General features: G+C 40.3%; 1 protein-coding gene across 1 annotated transcript in view; it reads right to left on the reverse strand.

The window, feature by feature from the left end:
* LOC137972415 (receptor-type tyrosine-protein phosphatase F-like) overlaps positions 1-19016 on the reverse strand; it is a 35854-nt gene extending 16838 nt beyond the window's left edge. Inside the window, exons 1-12 of the mRNA XM_068819123.1 lie at positions 18563-19016; positions 13613-13891; positions 11789-12085; positions 10736-11044; positions 10254-10544; positions 8731-9054; positions 8099-8398; positions 5494-5799; positions 4025-4251; positions 3451-3532; positions 2574-2676; positions 685-722 (exon numbers count right to left, since the gene is read on the reverse strand). Coding sequence (XP_068675224.1) covers positions 685-722; positions 2574-2676; positions 3451-3532; positions 4025-4251; positions 5494-5799; positions 8099-8398; positions 8731-9054; positions 10254-10544; positions 10736-11044; positions 11789-12085; positions 13613-13891; positions 18563-18617 — 2611 coding nt within the window. The 5' untranslated portion in view covers positions 18618-19016. The remainder of the gene's footprint in view (positions 1-684; positions 723-2573; positions 2677-3450; positions 3533-4024; positions 4252-5493; positions 5800-8098; positions 8399-8730; positions 9055-10253; positions 10545-10735; positions 11045-11788; positions 12086-13612; positions 13892-18562) is intronic.
* Positions 19017-19393: the final 377 nt, after the last annotated feature.

Here is a 19393-nt window from a genome sequence, read left to right on the forward strand (position 1 = left end):
CATGACTGGGAAGCTTAAGGTGACTTCCGCTCAGGTAGTCGAAACGTCCGTCCATGTTATCCTAAACAGTCCTTTTAAGGACTACACACACCAAGACGATCTTACTTTACTTAATCACAAATCAATCAAATAATCACTTGACTGTGAAGATGACTTCCACTCAGAATTGTTGTTGCTTCGAATTGAAGTCATATTCAGAGTCAAGTGATTTGTGTAACGTCAGTAGATGGTATAATTTTATGGTTGTTGATACATGTGATTGGTCAACTAAGTCGTGATATTATTGTCAATTGAGCTGTCAACTGACTGTCAATTAAGCCCAGATGTCATTGGATGTAAAGATTGTAAACATTGATTGGTGCGTTTGTTTCCTTCTAGATCTAGGGTCTGCACGTGAAATATAAAATAGGTATTGTTATTAGAATAAGTCGGTGAGTGTGTTGTTTGTCTGTTTTTGATGTCGTCGATAAGTAGTTTGTTGGTTCGGAAAGTTGTAGGCATCGGTTTAGCGCTTTAGTCCATCTACTGGAGTTACACAAACCACTTGACTCTGAAGATCACTTCTGCTCAGGTTGTCGAAACGTTAATCATTGACATCCTTCTCAGGACTACACTCACCACACAACGATAGTACTTCCCTTAATTATGAATAGCTAATTTTTGCTCACTAAACTATGCACCTACGTTTCTGTATAGGCTCCTTAAGACGCTTGGAATTTCGTCTGCAAAGAGAAGAAAATGCACGGTGAGGCACAAAGCTGAAAGAACGAGTGTGGATGGGAGCGCGCATGTGCGGCACGCCGAGTGTTGTGAACCAATTTTCAGAGAGGCCGAAAACGTTATTAAAAATAATGTTTCTGAAAGGGGCGAGAGTACTGTCATATTTAGGGAGATGGGAGGGACAGGAAAAACTATTTCGTCCATTTCAAACGAATTAACTCTCCGATGGACCAAACGAAGGTGCCTTATTCCACATTGTGTACTGCATAAATTTGAATTAAGTGATTCAAACACAAAAGGACTCTAACTAGACTAAGAACAATGCTAGTAACAAGTAAATGTAATATAAGCAGTGAAAACTGGCTTGTTTTCGTTTAACGTTGGTTTAAGTTCGCGTATTAGTAAGGTCTCTTTTCTTTTACAGTGTAAATCAGATCTTTCATTTGCCGAAGACTTCAAAATGGTCCCACTCGATGTTGTGACCGGTTTTGATTGTAATGCATTTTAACTTGACGTTTCTCTTTACATGGGGAGACTTGGAACTCAAATCGCTACAAATAGTAACATAATGACACCAGGGACAAGAAAACACACGCACAGACGGTAACCAATGCGTTTGTCTTGAAAAATTTATCCTATACAATTACCTCAATGAATATCATCGGAACTCACATACAAACCCTCATTTTACATTTGACGCCATGTTGTTTGTGGTCTCTAGACAAAAGAGCTTGGGCTGCTTATGCATGGACTTCCCTTGGGTAAAGTGACAGTTTCCCATGGGTAAATGGTCTAGTGGAACCGCAAGTATTGTACTGTATAAACACTGCGATATTAGACAGCCATGTTAATTGAAAGCAGGAGCCATTAAGGACGTTTTTTTCTGAAACTTTTACCACTGTAAGATGATGAGTTAGTTATGTCAGAAATGTAAAAAAATAGGGGGCCACCGACTTCGTTTTGGAGAGAACATGCCCGGAAAAACACCCAAAATGTGACAAAATCGGGCTTCGTTAGCGAATAAGGCCAGTGTCTGTAAACCCAAATATATTGCAATTAAATCTTTGAAGTGAAATCTTCTCTGCCAAATATTGTTTAAGTGGACTTATTAAGTGAATTTAGTCAACTGGTGAGGTTCCTTAAAGATCAAGTTCGCATTTAGCGACCACAGTTTCACGCGCCTTGCCGCCGCAAAATGGCAGGATTTGATGTCCCGTGAGCAGAAATCTTGAAATTTTTTGAACTTCCCACATTGATTTTTTGTTCATTTTTGGACAACGTGGAGATAATTGTAAATAAAATCCGTTTCTGGAAAGAAAAATTGGGGTCACCGAACGTCCAAGACCGTTAAATCCAGGCAAAGCTATAGCAATGGCCTTTTGCCCTACCATTTCTCATTTTATTACTTAGCGCGCGTGCTCGTGTATGACGTGGCGTGTGCATTTGCGTGCGCAGTAAGGATGCGCAGAAACAATTGGCGCGAACGTCCTTAATTTGCTCCTGTTGACAACGTATCCGCTGACCAGTATTAACTTGACCATATCGCGGGCTCAAGTTTAAAGCTCATCGAAGTCAGTTTTTTAATGTTGACTGCTGACCAGTTGCTGCTTTTCGATTGCAGGCTCAAGCCAGGTTGACTTATTGTTAGAATAAGTAACACGGGAGCTCCGCTTTTAGGCTTTGTTAAATCTATATATTATTTCTTATCTAAGGAGAGTGGAAAGTGAAGCCATGTACACATGCGCATGTCAAAGTTATCGTTGTCCTGATATAATCTAAACATATTGCAACTAAGGAAAATAATAGTAATGATGATGAAGATGATGATGACGATGATGATTAGTCCAACATACCTAATGAACACGAAAGCAATCACCAACAATAACAACACAATGGCACCAATCAGGACTGCTACGATCCAGATTAACTCGGACGTGGAAGGTTCAGGGTTGTGAGCTGAAAATGATAGGTTTGAAACAATTTTTTTTTACTAGTAGCGAAAAAAAATGCATGGGAACAATGCTTTCATATTCAGGTGCTAACATCTCTTGGCTTTCCCATGATCACCCAGTTCAATAGGCCAGTTTCATATTCTCATTGTTGGACTGGATCTAGCATGAAATGGAGGTTAACGAGGGCAAATTAATTTGCATTTGAAAAGATTTGCCCGCATTAGCCTCCATTTCATGCTAGATCCAGTCCAGCCGTGAGAATTCGAAAATGGTCTATTTGCAAGCAAGAAAAATAATATTTTCCCCTTTATTTGTAATTAAATCGATAATCTTCTGATAAATGTCGTGCAACTGATGTGTCGAACTAAAATAACATTAACCCGTGAGTGGCACGACTAAGACACGGCAGTCGTTTCAAACGTCGGACTTAAGTAGATCTGTCGAGTCAAATTCAAAACAATGTGAAGCTGCAAACGATTCAAAATAATTCATAAATGCAGTTGAGCACGAAAATAGCAGTTTGTTCGAAACCGAGGTCGAGGTCGAGCTACTGCCGCCTACTGACGCTTGTCGTTGTTTCAAACGCCGTGCTTTTACTGTAGTTGAGTCTAATTCAAGTTTCAAATTTAGTTGCGCATGGGAACCAGATCCTATTAAAGGAGGGAAGGCATACACTGATACTAGAAGTTTGCAAGAAATGCGATGACGTACTTTGCGCTGCTTGGCCGCAATTTGTTAACCACGTGACATTTCTTATCTCGCGGCGTAAAAGTCTTACCTTCAGATACCTCAATGTTTGGTTTGTGATGAACTGTGATCTCTTTACTCATACGCCCCGGTAACGAGTTAAATGCTTGTACCTGTGTCGGACGGATAGAACAACTATTAAACGGAATAATAAAGACCATGACCATGTGTCTCCGAAGAACAATTTCTACTCGCACGTTACTTGGTTTAGAAACTGACTTGACATCTGTAAAAATTTTATATAATTATTTGGAGTGTTTATTCCATTACGTGTTATTCGGTTGCTCGGTTATTTTATACTCTATTTAAAGCGAATGTCGACATAGAAATGGCAGGTGTGATGTGGCAGGTGGAAGGAAGTTTCCCGTTTGTCGTTGACGAACCCGGCATACGTCATCTGACAATCTCAAATACTCAATTTCCCCATTCTATAATGCAGTACCTTTTGGGGGTCCTTTACATAAAAAAACAATCCAACTTAAGACTTTATCACGCTTCAGTGAACTGGATATCCATTGTTTTAATGCAAATAACCCCCCAAAATGAAGTGTATTATGGGTAATGCGAAAACAGAGAATTGGAGCTAGCCTAGATTTGCCGCTTACTTTGATCTTGTACAGTGCCTCAACATCAGGGAGAGTCATTTCATAGGTAACATTCTCTTTCTCCAGGTTGGAGTCTGTGGTGTAGGTTTCATTCTGCCCGTCAACGTTAGTAAAATGCACAATGTATTTCTTGATAACACCGTTAGTTTCTTGAGGCTTTCTCCACTGAAGAACCAGACGGGACCCCTCTTTCGACTTCACTAAAACCCCGAGAGGAGGAGACGGAGCTGGAAAATAAGTTTGGGGAATTTGTGAGGGACGGACGGCAAACAAAAGTTGACCTATCGCATTCCTGAGCAGTGGTGAGTTTGGCCACAATTATGTCCCATTTTCTTCGACAGATTGGTGCCTCAAGGTGCCAGGCATGAATGAATGCGGTCTTAAGTGGTCAAGAATGGGTCTGAATAATCGAGTGGGATGGGGTAATCCCTAGTTAACCTTCTTAACTCTGCCTGAAAATAGCCCTGAGCACGATTAGGAAAACGCTTTTTCAAAAGGTATCTCGTTTTATGGGTTCGTAGGATTGTCTTTTTAATTTACAGCCCTTTTTCAGCGAAGAAGCACATTTCGTGAAATGTTTCAGATTATCAACAAATATTGTCAGTGGATTCAGTAGCTGGAAAACAATGGCATTATCACACAAGGACAGAGACAAACTCTGACCAGGGTGAAAATTGAACCCACGACCTTCGGGTTAAATCACCGCTGCTCTACCGACTGAGCTACAAGGTGAACAGACCGTGGGAACTGAAGATGTTAAAGTCACGGCAATAAACATGTACAAGTACAAGGAAGGATTACGTTTTTGCAAACGTTGGCCGTGTAGCACTTATATTTGAACAGAGTTAACTGATTAGAGAGTAATATGAAGTGCTAGGTTTCTACCCCATATGAACCATGTGAGCGTTACCTCTACTAATGGGGTAGAAACCTAGCACTTCACATTACACTATAATCAGTTAACTCTGTTCAAATATAAGTGCTACACGGCTAACGTTTGCAAAAACGTAATCCTTCCTTGAACTTGTACATGTTCATTGCCGTGACTTTAACATCTTCAGTTCCCACGACCTGTTCCCGTCTGACCTTGTAGCTCAGTCGGTAGAGCAGCGGTGATATAACCCGAAAGGTAGTGGGTTCAATTCCCATCCTGGTCAGAGTTTTTCTCTGTCCTTGTGTGGCCCCGTTTCCATTAGAAGGGTTAACGCTCACATGGTTCATATGGGTAACCTAGCACTTCACATTACACTCTCATCAGTTAAGTCTGTTCAAGTATAAGTGCTACACGGCCAACGTTTGCAAAAACGCAGTCCTTCCCTGATGAATAATAGAGTTCATTTGCATAATATGAGTATTAGTGAACTTGGACATGCATGAAACTTGCTTCAACTTTTTTCCCAGACTATTTTGCCTTGGAGGGGAAACGTTCCTTAGAAATGGAGTTAGGCTTTACGAATACGGAAACGTACCATCTTCAGGCAGCACAACACGTACAGGCGCTGAAAACTTGCTCCAGCTGCCAGGCCCAACTTCCTCCTGGACCATAAAAGAGTATATGTTATTCGGCTTAAGACCAGCAATTTGAGTCTCCCTGCGGTAAGGAGAGCCGATCATTTCACTCTTTTGTCCATCGAAACTGGAGTCAGCGGGCTTACCCTTATGAAGCCACACTATCATGTAACGTGTTACTTGAACGGTCAATCCCGGATGTGATTGCCACGTGATGCGCACGCTCCTGGGGGTCTCAGCCTTAACTTGTAAACCCAGAGGCCCGTCTGGAAGTGAAATGCAATTTTAAAAAAAAGATGAAAAAATAAAGAAAGAGGGATAAGGAAATTAAAAAGGATCCCCAAGAGTAAGAATTTGCTAGGCTTGCGAAAATTGGCGTCAGAAAAGTATCTATTTTAAAACCAGTTTTGTGGAAAATAAACATAGACCAAATGACCAATGTTGTACGCAATAGCCCATTTCCGAGTGGCTGCATCATGCCTCAGTTTCAAAGCGAGTCCTGGTGCAAAACGAGTCCTGGAAATTAAATGCGTATTCTTATGCAAATCAAACTCATTTCCCTTAAAACAGTTGAGCACCAAGACTCACTTCGAAACCGAGACAAACAGCAACTCGGAAATGGCCCATTCAAATCTCCCGGGATTTTTTGTGCATGTATTTGCACTATAATATACCATTCACATTGAAATGATATAGAAATATCTGGAACAAAACGCTTTATTACCAAAGGATCTGAATTGGGTACAGCATTGAGTTAGCCGACTTGGTATATTCTTTGAATGCACTCACGTGACAAGACAGCCATGTTGGCCGCAAAACAATAGAAAAATGTAGTTCAAATTTTGCGGAATAATAGAGTCAAATTTTCCCAAAGACTTTTCGGTATTGTTCTTTCCACCAACATGGCGGTCTTTGCGTTAGCTGCAATCAAAGAATTGCTTATTTTAAAGACTTGGTCTATAAATAGACACTTTTCTGACGCTGCTGGGATTAGGCCAATTAATTTGGGTAAATCAGTCCCACTCTAGGTGATGAACTCTTGAAAGGATTTGACATTAAGGATATATTTTATCCGCGGTCTGCGTCTCGAACTCGCGCTATAATGGAAAAGTTCGTTTTTGTTTTGCCTTTCATCATACAAACTATCACAACAACAATGATAAAGGAAAGGAGGGGAAAAGTCTTTTCTCAGACAATTTCAAGGCAAGTTATATTGGGGCGCGAAACTGATCAAATTCTTTATCTCGTCCGTCTCAGCGGTATTCTTGGCAAGTGCTAAGTGACCGCGCCTCTAGTTTTTTTACCGCCATTTTAGCCTGAAAGTTTTTATTTAAAGCTGCAAAGGTGTTTGTTAACTGCTTGTTCAAATTCTTTTCCTTTTCACCAGCGTCAGAGGAAACACCCAAAACGGTAAGAAGTGTCTTTACGAGCGTTATATGTTGTTTATTCGATGTTTGCCCCTTTAGCGCTATTTTCTAGACTCGGTATATAAACTAGCTGTATATTTTCTTGTTGAGATTGTTATCTCTATTCACTCAGTGATTCTTGCGAATCAACAGTGTCTTTTGTTGGGATTAGAAATTCCTCTCGTCAGGAGGCCACACAAGCCCCTATCCTCCGGTGTTCTCATGGTTGTAAGATTGCTGCCTTTAATTTAACGAAAGGTGGTTATATTTCCATTGTTTGTCGTACTGAAATCTCCCATTGCTTTCTAAACCAACGAGCAAAAATTTGAATTCGATATTCTCTGATCTTTATCGAATATTGTTATTTCATTCTTATCCGAGTTTTTACTTTAAGGCCGCTTTAAGTGGAAGACTTAATTTCCTCAACAGATTGTCTGCCGTTCGCCATTAATTTACGAACATATACAAATACGTATACTAAGCTTGTTTGATAAGATTATTTTTTATAAGAATGCCCAGGCTGAAATGAACCAAAATTTAAAGAACATACTAATAATTTACCCAGGCTGAGATTTTAATAGTTATTAGAACGTCTTTATTTGCTCCCTTGTTTTTGTTTTTGTGCGTAGTATCAGGGATGGCGGTGCGTATTTTGTATTGGGGGAGGAGGAGGGGGAGGGGGAGGGGGAGGAAGGAGGGGAGGGAGCTAACAAGCAAGCGCCGGAGAGGCTAACTTGTAGGGGGTTCCGGGGGAATTCTCCGCCAAAACAATTTGAAATCTTGAAGCTGTGTTACGGGTTTTAAAATTATTTTAAAATTGTCTTTTTTTTGCTTGAAATTGGGAAGGAAGGGGGAGGGGGGAATTTAGCGCCCCGGCTCCGCCGTCCCTGGGTACAAATATAAAGGTAAAAGAAAACCGTAGTGTAACACGACAATTAACTCAACTGCTTTGGGATGTGTTTTTAACATTAACAACGTGGTTTTCTTATTGCATGATACACTGATGAACAACTCAGTTCGCTGTCGAGCTAAGCATTCCACATAACTTTAAGAACATGTTAAGAACGTTTTCAGGCTCAAATGGAAAAAAATATACACGAGGACGTTCAGTCTCAACCCAAAATATAGACTTGCTTATTAAAACAAAAGTTTACCATACCAGCTGCTGGTGTTGCTACAAATTCCTTCGTGCTGTTTGGACCGGCCCCCTTCCCTGTAAAGCCCGCGATGCACACTTCATAATTGGTCAGCGGTTTCATGTGGTTTAAAGTGGTTTGTATCAGAGATGAATTGACAGTTATTTTGATCGCCGGGTGGCTTGTATTCTCCTTGTTGTAGTACACGTGGTAACCCTGTAGTAGTCCTTGTAAGTGTCTCTGTGGAATAGGCTCCCATTTGATAAATATGGACTCCGAGGTTTCAGCCGAGACTTCAAGAATCCGAGGAGGTCGAGATGGAACTAGATCGAAGACAAGGACAAGGAAGAAAAATAAGGCCAACAGGGGCCGCGGAGTACGTTTGAAAGTTGGGGGGGGGGGGGGTGGTTGGGAGGTAATAGGCTTTGGTGTGGATCAAGGAAGTGTGAGGGGAGAGCGAAGAGGTTGAGGAGAAATCAACCCCGTAGGAGAAAAGTGGTGGTGAGCTTGAATATTTCCAGGCTTTGCCAAAGTAAGAGATACGTCTCACTCCTTGTGGGTTTTTTCAAATAATAATGATAGTTTCCTGGAAATGGACCCCCCCAAGAAAATCAATCCTTGCAACTGAAGAGTATTTTGCACGAGACAGACTTACCGTCCTCTTCAGTGATAACTTTTATCGGCTCGCTCCTAGGACCACTGCCCGCATGCGTGTAAGCAGTCACCCAAACGTCATAATACGTAAATGGCTGTAATCCTGTTATTTCCAAACTCTCCATTGACATGTTTACTGACACAGATTTTACGATACCCGATGAAATCGCAGATCGTTTTGCTTTGGATACCTCTTCCTTGTAAAATACGTGATATCCTCGTAAAATACCGTGCAGGTAATCTTGAGGAATTGGTTTCCATTGTAGAAATATACTGCGAGGGCCTGAGCTTCGGACTTGAGACACGTTTGGGGCGCGGCTGGGAACTACCATGAAAAAAAAATTGTGCATCATGGTAACACCCTAAATTGAAGGATTCCTTGTTTGCCTCAAGAAGTGTTCAAGTGAGGCAAGAATACCATGAAACGGCAACAATTAAGTAGGGTCGCAGCTATAGGTGGTTTGCAATCGATCTCTAGAGACACAGATAACAATGCCGCAATGTACAATTGCTGGTGGACGACAAAAAGGAGCAAATCCCATACCCCCGAAAAGGTTTGCATAATCATTGTTTGCAATTTCTCCTGGGACATGAAGATGTCCTAAGAGAACTTGAAAGCAATGATTATGCAAAATGTTTGGAAGCTAAAAGAGGCGTATTATGGGATTGTGCAAGTAGTGAATGAGAGATCTTTTTCTTTTTGTCTACCAACATGGTGGCGATGACATCACGTAAAAACCGCCTGTTGCTCAGCACTACTTTTCTTTGTATGAAAAATCCGTCTACGTCGTTCTGCCGGTGTAAGCGTTGTAGCGGAAGAGTTGAGGAAAGTTTGATAATTCGTCGTCTAAAGGTCGCCACAAAACTTCGCATCTCAGTTACATTCGATGCTTATCAGACGACAGCAAAGAAATGCACGCACAGCCAGTTAAGAACAATTGCCGTTGCAAATTAATAATAAACCGTAGCTTGTGCGCCTGTTGCCGCTGACACAATCGTTGGTTAAAGCCGCTGATATTTCGTCTGGGTTAATTTCATCCAAACCTCTCGGCTACAATGACATTTATCCTGGGTATGCGTAATTCGTGCAGCCTATCTTCCTAGTGAATCCTGGGTCTGGTCAGACCTTTGTAGGAACTGCCGATTCGTGGAGTAGTTCATTTGAAATTCAATTTTGACCTTTTGACCCCAAAAGGACTGGAGTGACCCAGGACTCGCCTGAAACTTGCTGTTAACGAAATAATATATTGGTTTTGTCAGGAACCCATAACCAGGAGAATATAACTTGTAGATATATGTTACGGCGCTTTCGTCGACCGAGCTATTTTTCGATCGATTTTCCAGCCAATTGATTGTATTTTTTAAGCTGTGAATTCCAGCCGCCTTTCTCCGCTCGCTGAGACCCTCTCTCCCAGAGTAACTTCTTTTTTTTTTTTTAAGTTTCCTGAACAGATGTAATACTGAAACAATTATCAGCTGCCCCTGACTAACTCTCTCCACCCCACTGAAAGAACAAAAACTTACCATCTTCCAGGGTGGTAACAGTCACTGGTTCACTTGCATCACCCAATTCGTCATCAGACATGGCAGACACAATTATGGTATAAGCCGAAAATTTTTGTAGAGTTTTCAAGTCCGCTTTTGATTTGGTCGGTCCAATAAATGTCGTGAAAGTCTTTCCTGAAGCTTCCCAGTAGATTAAGCGATAGCCTACTACGGGATTTTCTGTGCTGGGCACAACTACTGGGTCCCAGGTTACTCTCAGGCAAGTCGAACACGTGCTGAAAACGTTCACATTTTTCGGAGTGTCTAAACCTGTCAGTGAAAGATGCAGATCAATGTCTTAGAATTACGAAGAAAAACTACCCGTTTTGTATTTATTTCAGTTCACTAAATATGAAGTTCATTCCAGCTTAGCACTCTCTACATTTTTCTAACCGACTTATCTGATCTTATTTGCTTATATAGATTCAAGCTTTTGTTATAATGCAATCCTTTTTTCTCACCATATTTTGTCGTGACGTTGTAAGTAGGACCGAGCACACCATTTCTGATCCAGGCCCTTACTTTTGTCAGACCCGTCAGGCGCAACCCATAGGTAGTGTTCCTCTGAAGACCAGTGATCACCACATTAAGAGTTGATTGGTTGACTTGAATCACAAGGTTTTTAGGGGACAGGCGTGGCCTTTTCCAGTAGATGACGTAATATCCACGTAGAATCCCGTTGACGTGCTTTTTAGGTATTGGGGCCCATGCCACCTTGATAGCTGTCTTGTTTGCCGTCAAAGACAACACCTTGGGTGCAGCGGATGGAACTGCATGGAGCGTTTAAATAAATAAATAAATAAATAAATAAATATTTTTAACTGCAGACAGTACTGTTTCGGCCTTCTGGGCCTCATCAGTGCAATGCTGATGTCTGGGATGGAGGTTAAGCTTATAAAGCTATCCCAAATGTCCCACATATGTGGTACATCTAAGCCATGCCAGAGTGCTCAAACTAGCGAGCTAGTGACTCATCCCAGTAGAGTGCTCAATTTGGACATGAAAGCAAATCTTGAGTAATGACTCGTTCAGGACTAAAACATGCGATCTCCCGCCAGAAGTCTAATAAATCAACTGAGCCAACCGGATTTGACGGTCAATATTCTACTAATTTGTCCAGGGACACAAGAATGGGAATGCTTGAGAGGAATACCTACAACTGAAAGTTAAAGGAAATTGTGGACATCTTATTTATCACGTATCCTTGGCTTGCACCTGACGTCATTGGAGGCCATGTTGGTGGACTGAACAATATAGCGAAAAGGTCTTTTGGGAATTTGGCTTAATTATTATGCAAAACACCAGCGACATTTTGCTTCTGTCCTGTTTACCAACATGGCCGTCTAATTGCGTGAGTGCAAGCCAAGAATAGCGAGGATTGTTTCAACGCTCACTTCTGTTTATCCAAATCTATAATGAATGATGTGATTGATTTTCATCACACAACAACGTGTATCCGCAATCGAAAAGAACAGTCCTTTTACGACCATGTGTTGTCTTCATGCACAACTCACCAAACTCGTCTGTCCACACCTCAATAGGTTCACTAGTGGGTCCTTCGCCTTTGTTAGTGTAACCTAACACTGTGACCCAATAGGGTGTAAAAGGTTTCAAACCTCCCAGCTCTATTCCAAGGGCATGAACCGCTGTGCAGTACATCACACTATTTCTTGAATCAGCTCTTTTGTAGCACACTTTGTAACCAACCACTTGGCCGTTTCTCTGGGGCTTGGGAATCAGTGCCCAAAACACCATGATAGAGACAGCGCTAGTGTTGTGCGCTGTTACATTGGCTGGCGGCGCCGATGGAGCTAGAAAAAAAAACAAAACAAAAAGAAATTAGGAAACAAACAACAATAAATTTTTCTCCAAAGGGGTCCGACAAGTTACAAAATACAGAAAATACGAACATGTTATTCACCCATTGGGAGTTCTGTACAGGAAAAGCTAACCCTAAGTTTGCCCCAGTGCTGCAGGCCTAGCGCCTGCGGTATGAAATGTTTCATTTTTCGTTCGTTCGTTTGTTTTTGTTTTCTTCGATGGTATAGTAAGAGTGAGCTCGGGAGAGAACACTTTTTGTAAGCACGCTACTCTCGTTCGTATACTGGAACTTAAAAAACTATTTATTCGACGACTTTTCGCTACCCTGATACCATTTAAAAAAGTGATCAACAGAACTTGAATGAAAACAAAAAGTCGATTTTTCACGGGAGTTGGTACTCGCATGCAGTTATTAATTGAAGCAATAATTTTCTAATTCAACACTTATGGCGTGATGTGATGTTTGATTTTAAGCTGATGAGAACAAAACGAAAAACATTTATTGAAGGGAAAAAAAACATTTAAATGCTGAGTGACCCACCGTCTTCAGAAAGAAGTTTGCTCATAATCTGATATAAATTGCACCTTTGGGGTTAAAATATTAACAAAATACAGTCACAAGATTCAATGCGGGGTTTGAAAAAATGAAATAAAATCGCACCCAAACCAAACGCCCGAACCGCTGGACCATGTCGCCTCCCTGCTTTCAAATAATGTAAAAGGATCAAAAATATATTAATCAAGTTAAAATACATTCGGATAGTTACAGCTATCATACGTGAGATTGAACTTTACTACTCTAGAACGAAGATTTTAAAACAAAAAGAAGCATCATCAACACCACTACGACGACCGGTTATCACGAAAAAGAAGACAGCCCATTGTAGCATCTCGAAGCGATTCTGATCCACCATCGGATATAAAAGAGAACCATAATTCATTCCAGTTACTGACCTTCACTGAGCGTGCAGCTGTGCCGCAGTCTTCATACGAACATCAAGAAGAAAGATGCGCAGAGTACGAGCCATCGTCTCTGGTATCATTTCAAGGCAGTTTTCAACGTGACTTGAACGACAAAATTCCTTTGTAATCTCTGGTTTGGATTTGTTTCCGGTTGTGCCGGATTCAACTCAGTCTACCTCGCTTTGTAAATAGCCAATTTGGGGTCCTTAACCATGTTTCTTTCAGGAATTATTAAAAGTGGGGTGCCTGTGAACTAGCTTGATAGCTAAGTGCACTTCCACTATAAACGAAGCATACATTTACATTTTACAGCCTAACTGTTTAAAAAGCAGAACAGAACTTTTCTCACTCTAGATTGTGATGGAGCAGTCCGAACTGTTGGGTTTCGAACCGCTGAGGGAAAAAACACACTCATCATCATCATCATCATCATCATCATCATCATCATCATCACCATCATCTTCACTGACGGATCGTCATTATTATCGTTATGCTAAAACTGTCGATAAGCAACAATTTACAAATCTGGTGGCTAATATGAATTGTATTCCTACCTCCCTCTGGAGTCCAAACGTTTGTGTATTTGGTGAAAGCGCCCCATGTGCCATTCCTGAATCCTCGTCGAATTCTAAATGAGTATTGCGTGTAAACCTGGAGATGATTCAGTGTCACGGTGTCTGTCACACCGGGAAGCAGCATAGATGATTCATTGATTGAACTCTTCCATCTCAGCTCGAAAATGGTGCTTTTTGACGAAGATTTCACTTCCCAAATCACTTTAATACTAGTGTCACCTGTAACGTATCCAAGAATGTACCGTGGGGGATTGAGGTCTGGAAAAAACATCAAGGAATCATTTATTCGTCTTTATATCACGTAAGTTGTTCATGCTGCAGCTAAAAAACTAATTGGTCTTTTGCATGTCTTGTATGTTGCCTTGGTGAATGTTAGGTTGACGTGTTGTGTTGGAACAATATTGGAACAATACTGCAACGATATTTGCACAATATCCTTCCGATGCCATCGCAAGCATTGCAGATAGTACATTTTGTATCAGAGACAAACTGAAAAGCAAATCAACCTTATTAAATCTGCTTTGCTTGGCTACATTTCTTAATCTTTGGTGATCAAAGGCAGCCTCTGATAAGTTTTTTTTTTGCCAGAAAGGAGAGAGGCTGATTAAGAGGCTTATGAACGCAGAAGCGATATGAGGTCGATTATATTTCAATCAACGTTTTCGGGCTTCTTGCCGTGTCTATGTTGTGAGAGTAGATAGGATTTCCCCCGTGTAACACGGTTACTGAGAATGCAAAAGATTAAAACAGATTAAGCAAACCATCCATCATCTTGACATTTACTGAGAACATGTGAAACTCGGAATCTTAAGACAACACGATTGACAACACAAATAGTTTGACAAATTCTTTTTTTCTTGTCATTATTTTTTTCTTTACCGTCAGCTGGAGAAACTGTAAACTTAATCAACTCAGTTCCAAACCAATTTTAGCCAATCAGATCACCGAGAACAGAGAACCGAACCTTACCTCAATTAACACGTGACTCCGAGTCCGTGGAAAGCAAAACCAAAACATATTGTGGGAGGACAAGTGCTAAAACACGGCGCCAACCTTACTCGTTTAATGGCATTTAGCCTAATTTCCATTATTTAAAGCATCCAATACCATGCCAAATAGCGTGATATATGCATAAGTTTACTCTTAGTAGGTAAAAGGCTTCTGTCAGGCAGGCAGGCAGGCAGGTAGGATGTCCTTATTGAGGTGCTTTATCCATCGTTATCGCTTCTTCAATTTGTAAGAAAAGTTCCTTGAACTGAAGCACTAACAACTATCGCTTTTCCAGCGCATTTATGCCTTCAAGTTCTTTTGGAGTTGAATTAGGGCTTACTTGTCATTGCTTGCGTTATTCTGTTCTAAGACTGATAAGTCAAAACTGAAGGGAATGATTTTCAGAGTGGAGCTCTTCCTTAAATTCAGTGTATTTTAATCCTAAGGAAGATACAGTGTTGATGTAACATAGGGAAAGAAATACAGCTCCATGCTCGAAAGAGGATATTTACCCATCTATAACATGAACATAAACTTCCTATTCATTTAAAAAAGCTCTGGCTTGTCAGGGAAATCGAGTGCATAACTTTGTAAGCCATGTAAGAGGACGCGCAGAGCTTCATCTCGTACGGAAAAGAACTACGTACTTCGTACTGAGGACAAGTCAAATGTTCAAAACAAGATATAATTATCGCTCGCTCTTTAGTGGAGCTTCAACATGGCCTTTTCAGGAAGTCAATTATGGTAATTATATCAGTGCACCAGTCTTAGATAAGGGTTGATTGAGGATCCAGAAACAGGGCAAATGGAGCGAAACAGGTACCAGTCACAATGATTATTAGAAACGTATGTCTTTTGACTTACTTTTCAAGCCGGATTGTTTCATATTATAAGTGCGGTTGTCGGCAACAAAACGTGGCTGATATGCCGCGTTTTATATCATCTGGAGCGGCACTTTAGGGCGCAGCATGATAGCGAAGCTGCAATCACTAGTTTAATTAATGACGTTTAATAACTTAATGAGGATTTCTATCAGGACAGAAGAGCTGAATTGCCACCACTGAAACAATTCTTTGAAGAATATGGAAAACAGATCTACGACCAACGTCTACAGAAAATCGACTGTGTAAAACTGAAATGCTGCCTTTTTCGCCTTTTTGAAATAATAGTCCAGTTTTTCGGCCTTTACAAACTATAATCTAACTTTGCAAAATGAATTAGGGGAACCGTTCTCAAAATAGGGACAAAGATCGAAACACACCGTTGTCGTGTCCTCGCATTTTTTTCATTTGAAGGAATGCAGAGTGATTGATGTAGCCATTAAATGCTATCCTTAAAGTTAAAATGGGGTTCTCGTTGATTTCTTGGATAGAGATCTTTCATCGCTAATATGGCTATAAAGCGTTCCAGCTGTCCAATAACCATTTTTTGCCTCCATAAGTGACCGTTGCCTTTCAAATAATACACTAAACAGTTGTCATCTTCTAACATATATCCCACGTAAACCTGTTACTACATCAATATCATTTAGCGTTAATTCTAGTCATTAACGCTAACCTTGCTATTAAAAAAATCTCCGAAACTCAGGCTTCACTAAAATGCTGGGAACATTAATAAACGAAAGAACTATTGGCATGTACCGATTAATACATATCTGTAGTTAGCATCCATAGCCGTAACGGGAAAATTTGCAGAGATTTTAGTTTGTGCTTCTCTGGATAAGCAGAGTGATTTCCTATTGCATGGTTATAAAAAAGGAAAAAAAAACAGATCTTTTAACCGCTCGGCGGAGCTTTGAGTTCTTTTTGTTTTCCTTTTTTCTGAGTATTGTCGTTTTTGTTGCTTGTTTGTTTTTCTTTTTAGTTGTTTTATTCAGTGGAAGAATCATTCAGGTTAAAAGGGGCTGCTATTCGAATCACTCGTGCAGGGTATGGCCCAATTTGAGTCATCAGTATATTTAATTCAAATAACTCGAAAGGCGTTTTTGTGGAAAGAGAAGAATTTTATCTCCTCTTGTGTTTGAATTTTAATCCCCTCAAGCTTAACTGTCGCTTGCCGAGTTAAATAACCACGAGTCATTATTAAGTACAGCAGTAATGTGTGTGTCCTAAAGAGATTAAAAATTGAAAACTAAGTTTTTCGTTGGTCATAAGACCTCGCCTCTAAAATGACCTTTGTGAGAAGTAGGCGATGAAACCCTCGCCGTTATCCGAAAATGGAAAAATATTCTTGGTTTGTAAGTGTAAGAAATGCTTTCAGGAAAATTGAACCGCTAACGCGGCTGTAAAACAGAGAGGGGGAGCTTTACGAACTAAACCGTAAAGTATCCAAACCAAAACTGTTTACTCCTTTTACCATAAACTGGTGTCACAAAGTTTCTTATTCCGTTCATGATCCTTGATCACCTATATGTAGGGACTTGCTAGGCATCTTTTTATCTATGGACTCGTTTTTTTTGTTCTGCATGGTTTCATTTGGTTGCTTGGCATTCAAAAACTTCGAGGAGTCGATAGTTCCGTAATCCTTTGTAAGCAGTTGTAAATGATCTGTTTGGTTATTATAGGGCGAATAAAGGTCACTTTCGTTATTGTTCACGGACCTTCGAAAACCAAGGTATCTTGCTTTTTATCCAAGCTTAGAAAAGAGGATTTTGAGGCGGAACGGTTGGGAGAAGTGAGTTCAGTTTATCAGTTCTGCATGTTGGTGTATTCCCAAGAATGTTGGTATCTGCCAATTTATATTGCAGCAGGATATTGCCATTTAAGTTTCATGTCACAACGAAAGAATTCCACACAGAGCCTCTCCCCCCACCTCACCGTTAAAAAATCTGAAAACGCCATCAGCGTGGATTACTTAGGCTTGGCAGTTTATATCAGATCAAATCTTAGGAAAATGTGTTGTTTTAAGTTTCAGTGAAGAATGTGTTTTCGCCATTCCTGAAAATAAAAAAGGATGTTTGTGGCCGCATAAATATTCACGCGGAACTTGGGAAAAATTAACACATTACAGTCCTCATCCCGACCTCCATTTCAACAAATGTATACCAAGCATGCAAATTCAAGGTACAGTCCAGCTGCATATCTAATTCAACCTAATTGTACGTACTGTATGTGGTATGTCATAGTCACCGCTTAGCTGGTTGTCAAGTATTGCACGATTCTCGGTAGGCTCTGAGTGAAAGATTCAATCACTGCTCTTTTCCACTTAATGGTCAACACACAGGCTTAGTAACATAAGACAGTTGTTTGTTTAGAAAATAATTAAGACAATCCCAGCAAAATGATAAACACGAGAGATAGTCTTGCGGCTCTCGATAAATATATATAATGGAAAGTTACTGATGAAATCTAAAAACAATAAACTCATGTTTGGAGGAATGATCTAGTGACATTCCTGCGTGTTTAAGTTTAGAGCTGAAAACACAATGATTGGAAATTTGCATTAAAAAGATTTGCTTTTATATGGAATCGGCGAGACAATTCGATTCGGAATTTATCTTGGAAATTATTGGGATAGTCAATTAAGTAAGAACAATCGAGTTGTGAGAATGCGTGAAGGATCAACCCTTGCCATAATTAAGTGAGGTTGGACGTTAATTAAATCTCCGAGAAAGACATTTGGCGAGTTACCTGATAAGTAAAGGCTTACAAAGCACTGTACACCTTTTGAAATTTATTGGAGATGGAGAGTTAGTCTTTAATTTGTTGCTCTATAAGAACATATTGTAACCCAATGCGTTTAACACGAATTTCTGACCGAAAGAACCCTACAGTGTAAAATTATCCAATGAAAGCAATTTAACACAGCTGTACACTGAAGCGATTTGCCTTCCATATTATTAAATTGTCATCCTGTATTGCTTTCATTGCTTTAGTTATAATAACTGAAAACTTGTTCATCAGTTGAAAATCAAGGAAAACATGTGGCGTATTCACTTACCGTACGCAGTCACTGACCACAGTATGCCAAGAAAAAAGGTTACACGCAACACCATTTTGTTGCATTGATCTGTCGCCAAAGTGTTCCTTTTGTTATCTTTCCAATGATTTCTCGGCTTATTACACCCAATTCACATAGTACCACTGAAGAGAGTCAACTTATCTCCTGCTACGAGTCAGTTTGCCTTTTGTGAAAGGAAACTCGAAAGATTCTATCCGAGAGTACTGGCACCTCCGAAGTTCCGATCTAAATTAATTCGAGGGGTCAACAGCGATTCACGGATTAATTTCCTCGGAACCTTGATGTGTGTCTCATGCCAACTCAATCCTGTTCATCAGTACATGCGACACTAGAGAGGCGATATCAGTTTACAGTGAGTTTCCACAAAACGGATGTGAGCGATGTTAACTGCTAGAAATATTTTGACCTGTCTTCCGCTGGAAGCTGCAGTGAATCATTAATTCAATACATTTTTCCGTATCACACAAACACAACCAAAATACCAGGGTTAAACAACTGAGTTAAATATCTCATAAATGGTGTTTACAAAGAAAACAGGGCTGAAAAAATTCCTACATAATTTTGTTTTTCTCTAGTTTTGTACTGGACATTTCAGTGTTATCTGCATGTATGAAAGCCGGATGTCGTGGAAGGCAGTGAGGATATCATGGTGCGTTGATCTTTTTTTGGATAGCAGATGGTCTTTTAAATGTGTACAAACGTATGGTAGTTAGGAGGAATGAACGAACGCAAGTGATATACTAGGAGAAGCATGATTTCCTGTAGTGATCTTATTTGATCTCTCGTCCCACTCAATCGAAGCGGATTGAA

This window comes from Montipora foliosa, chromosome 10, assembly GCF_036669935.1.
Source record: "Montipora foliosa isolate CH-2021 chromosome 10, ASM3666993v2, whole genome shotgun sequence".
Taxonomy (NCBI): Eukaryota; Metazoa; Cnidaria; class Anthozoa; order Scleractinia; family Acroporidae; genus Montipora; species Montipora foliosa.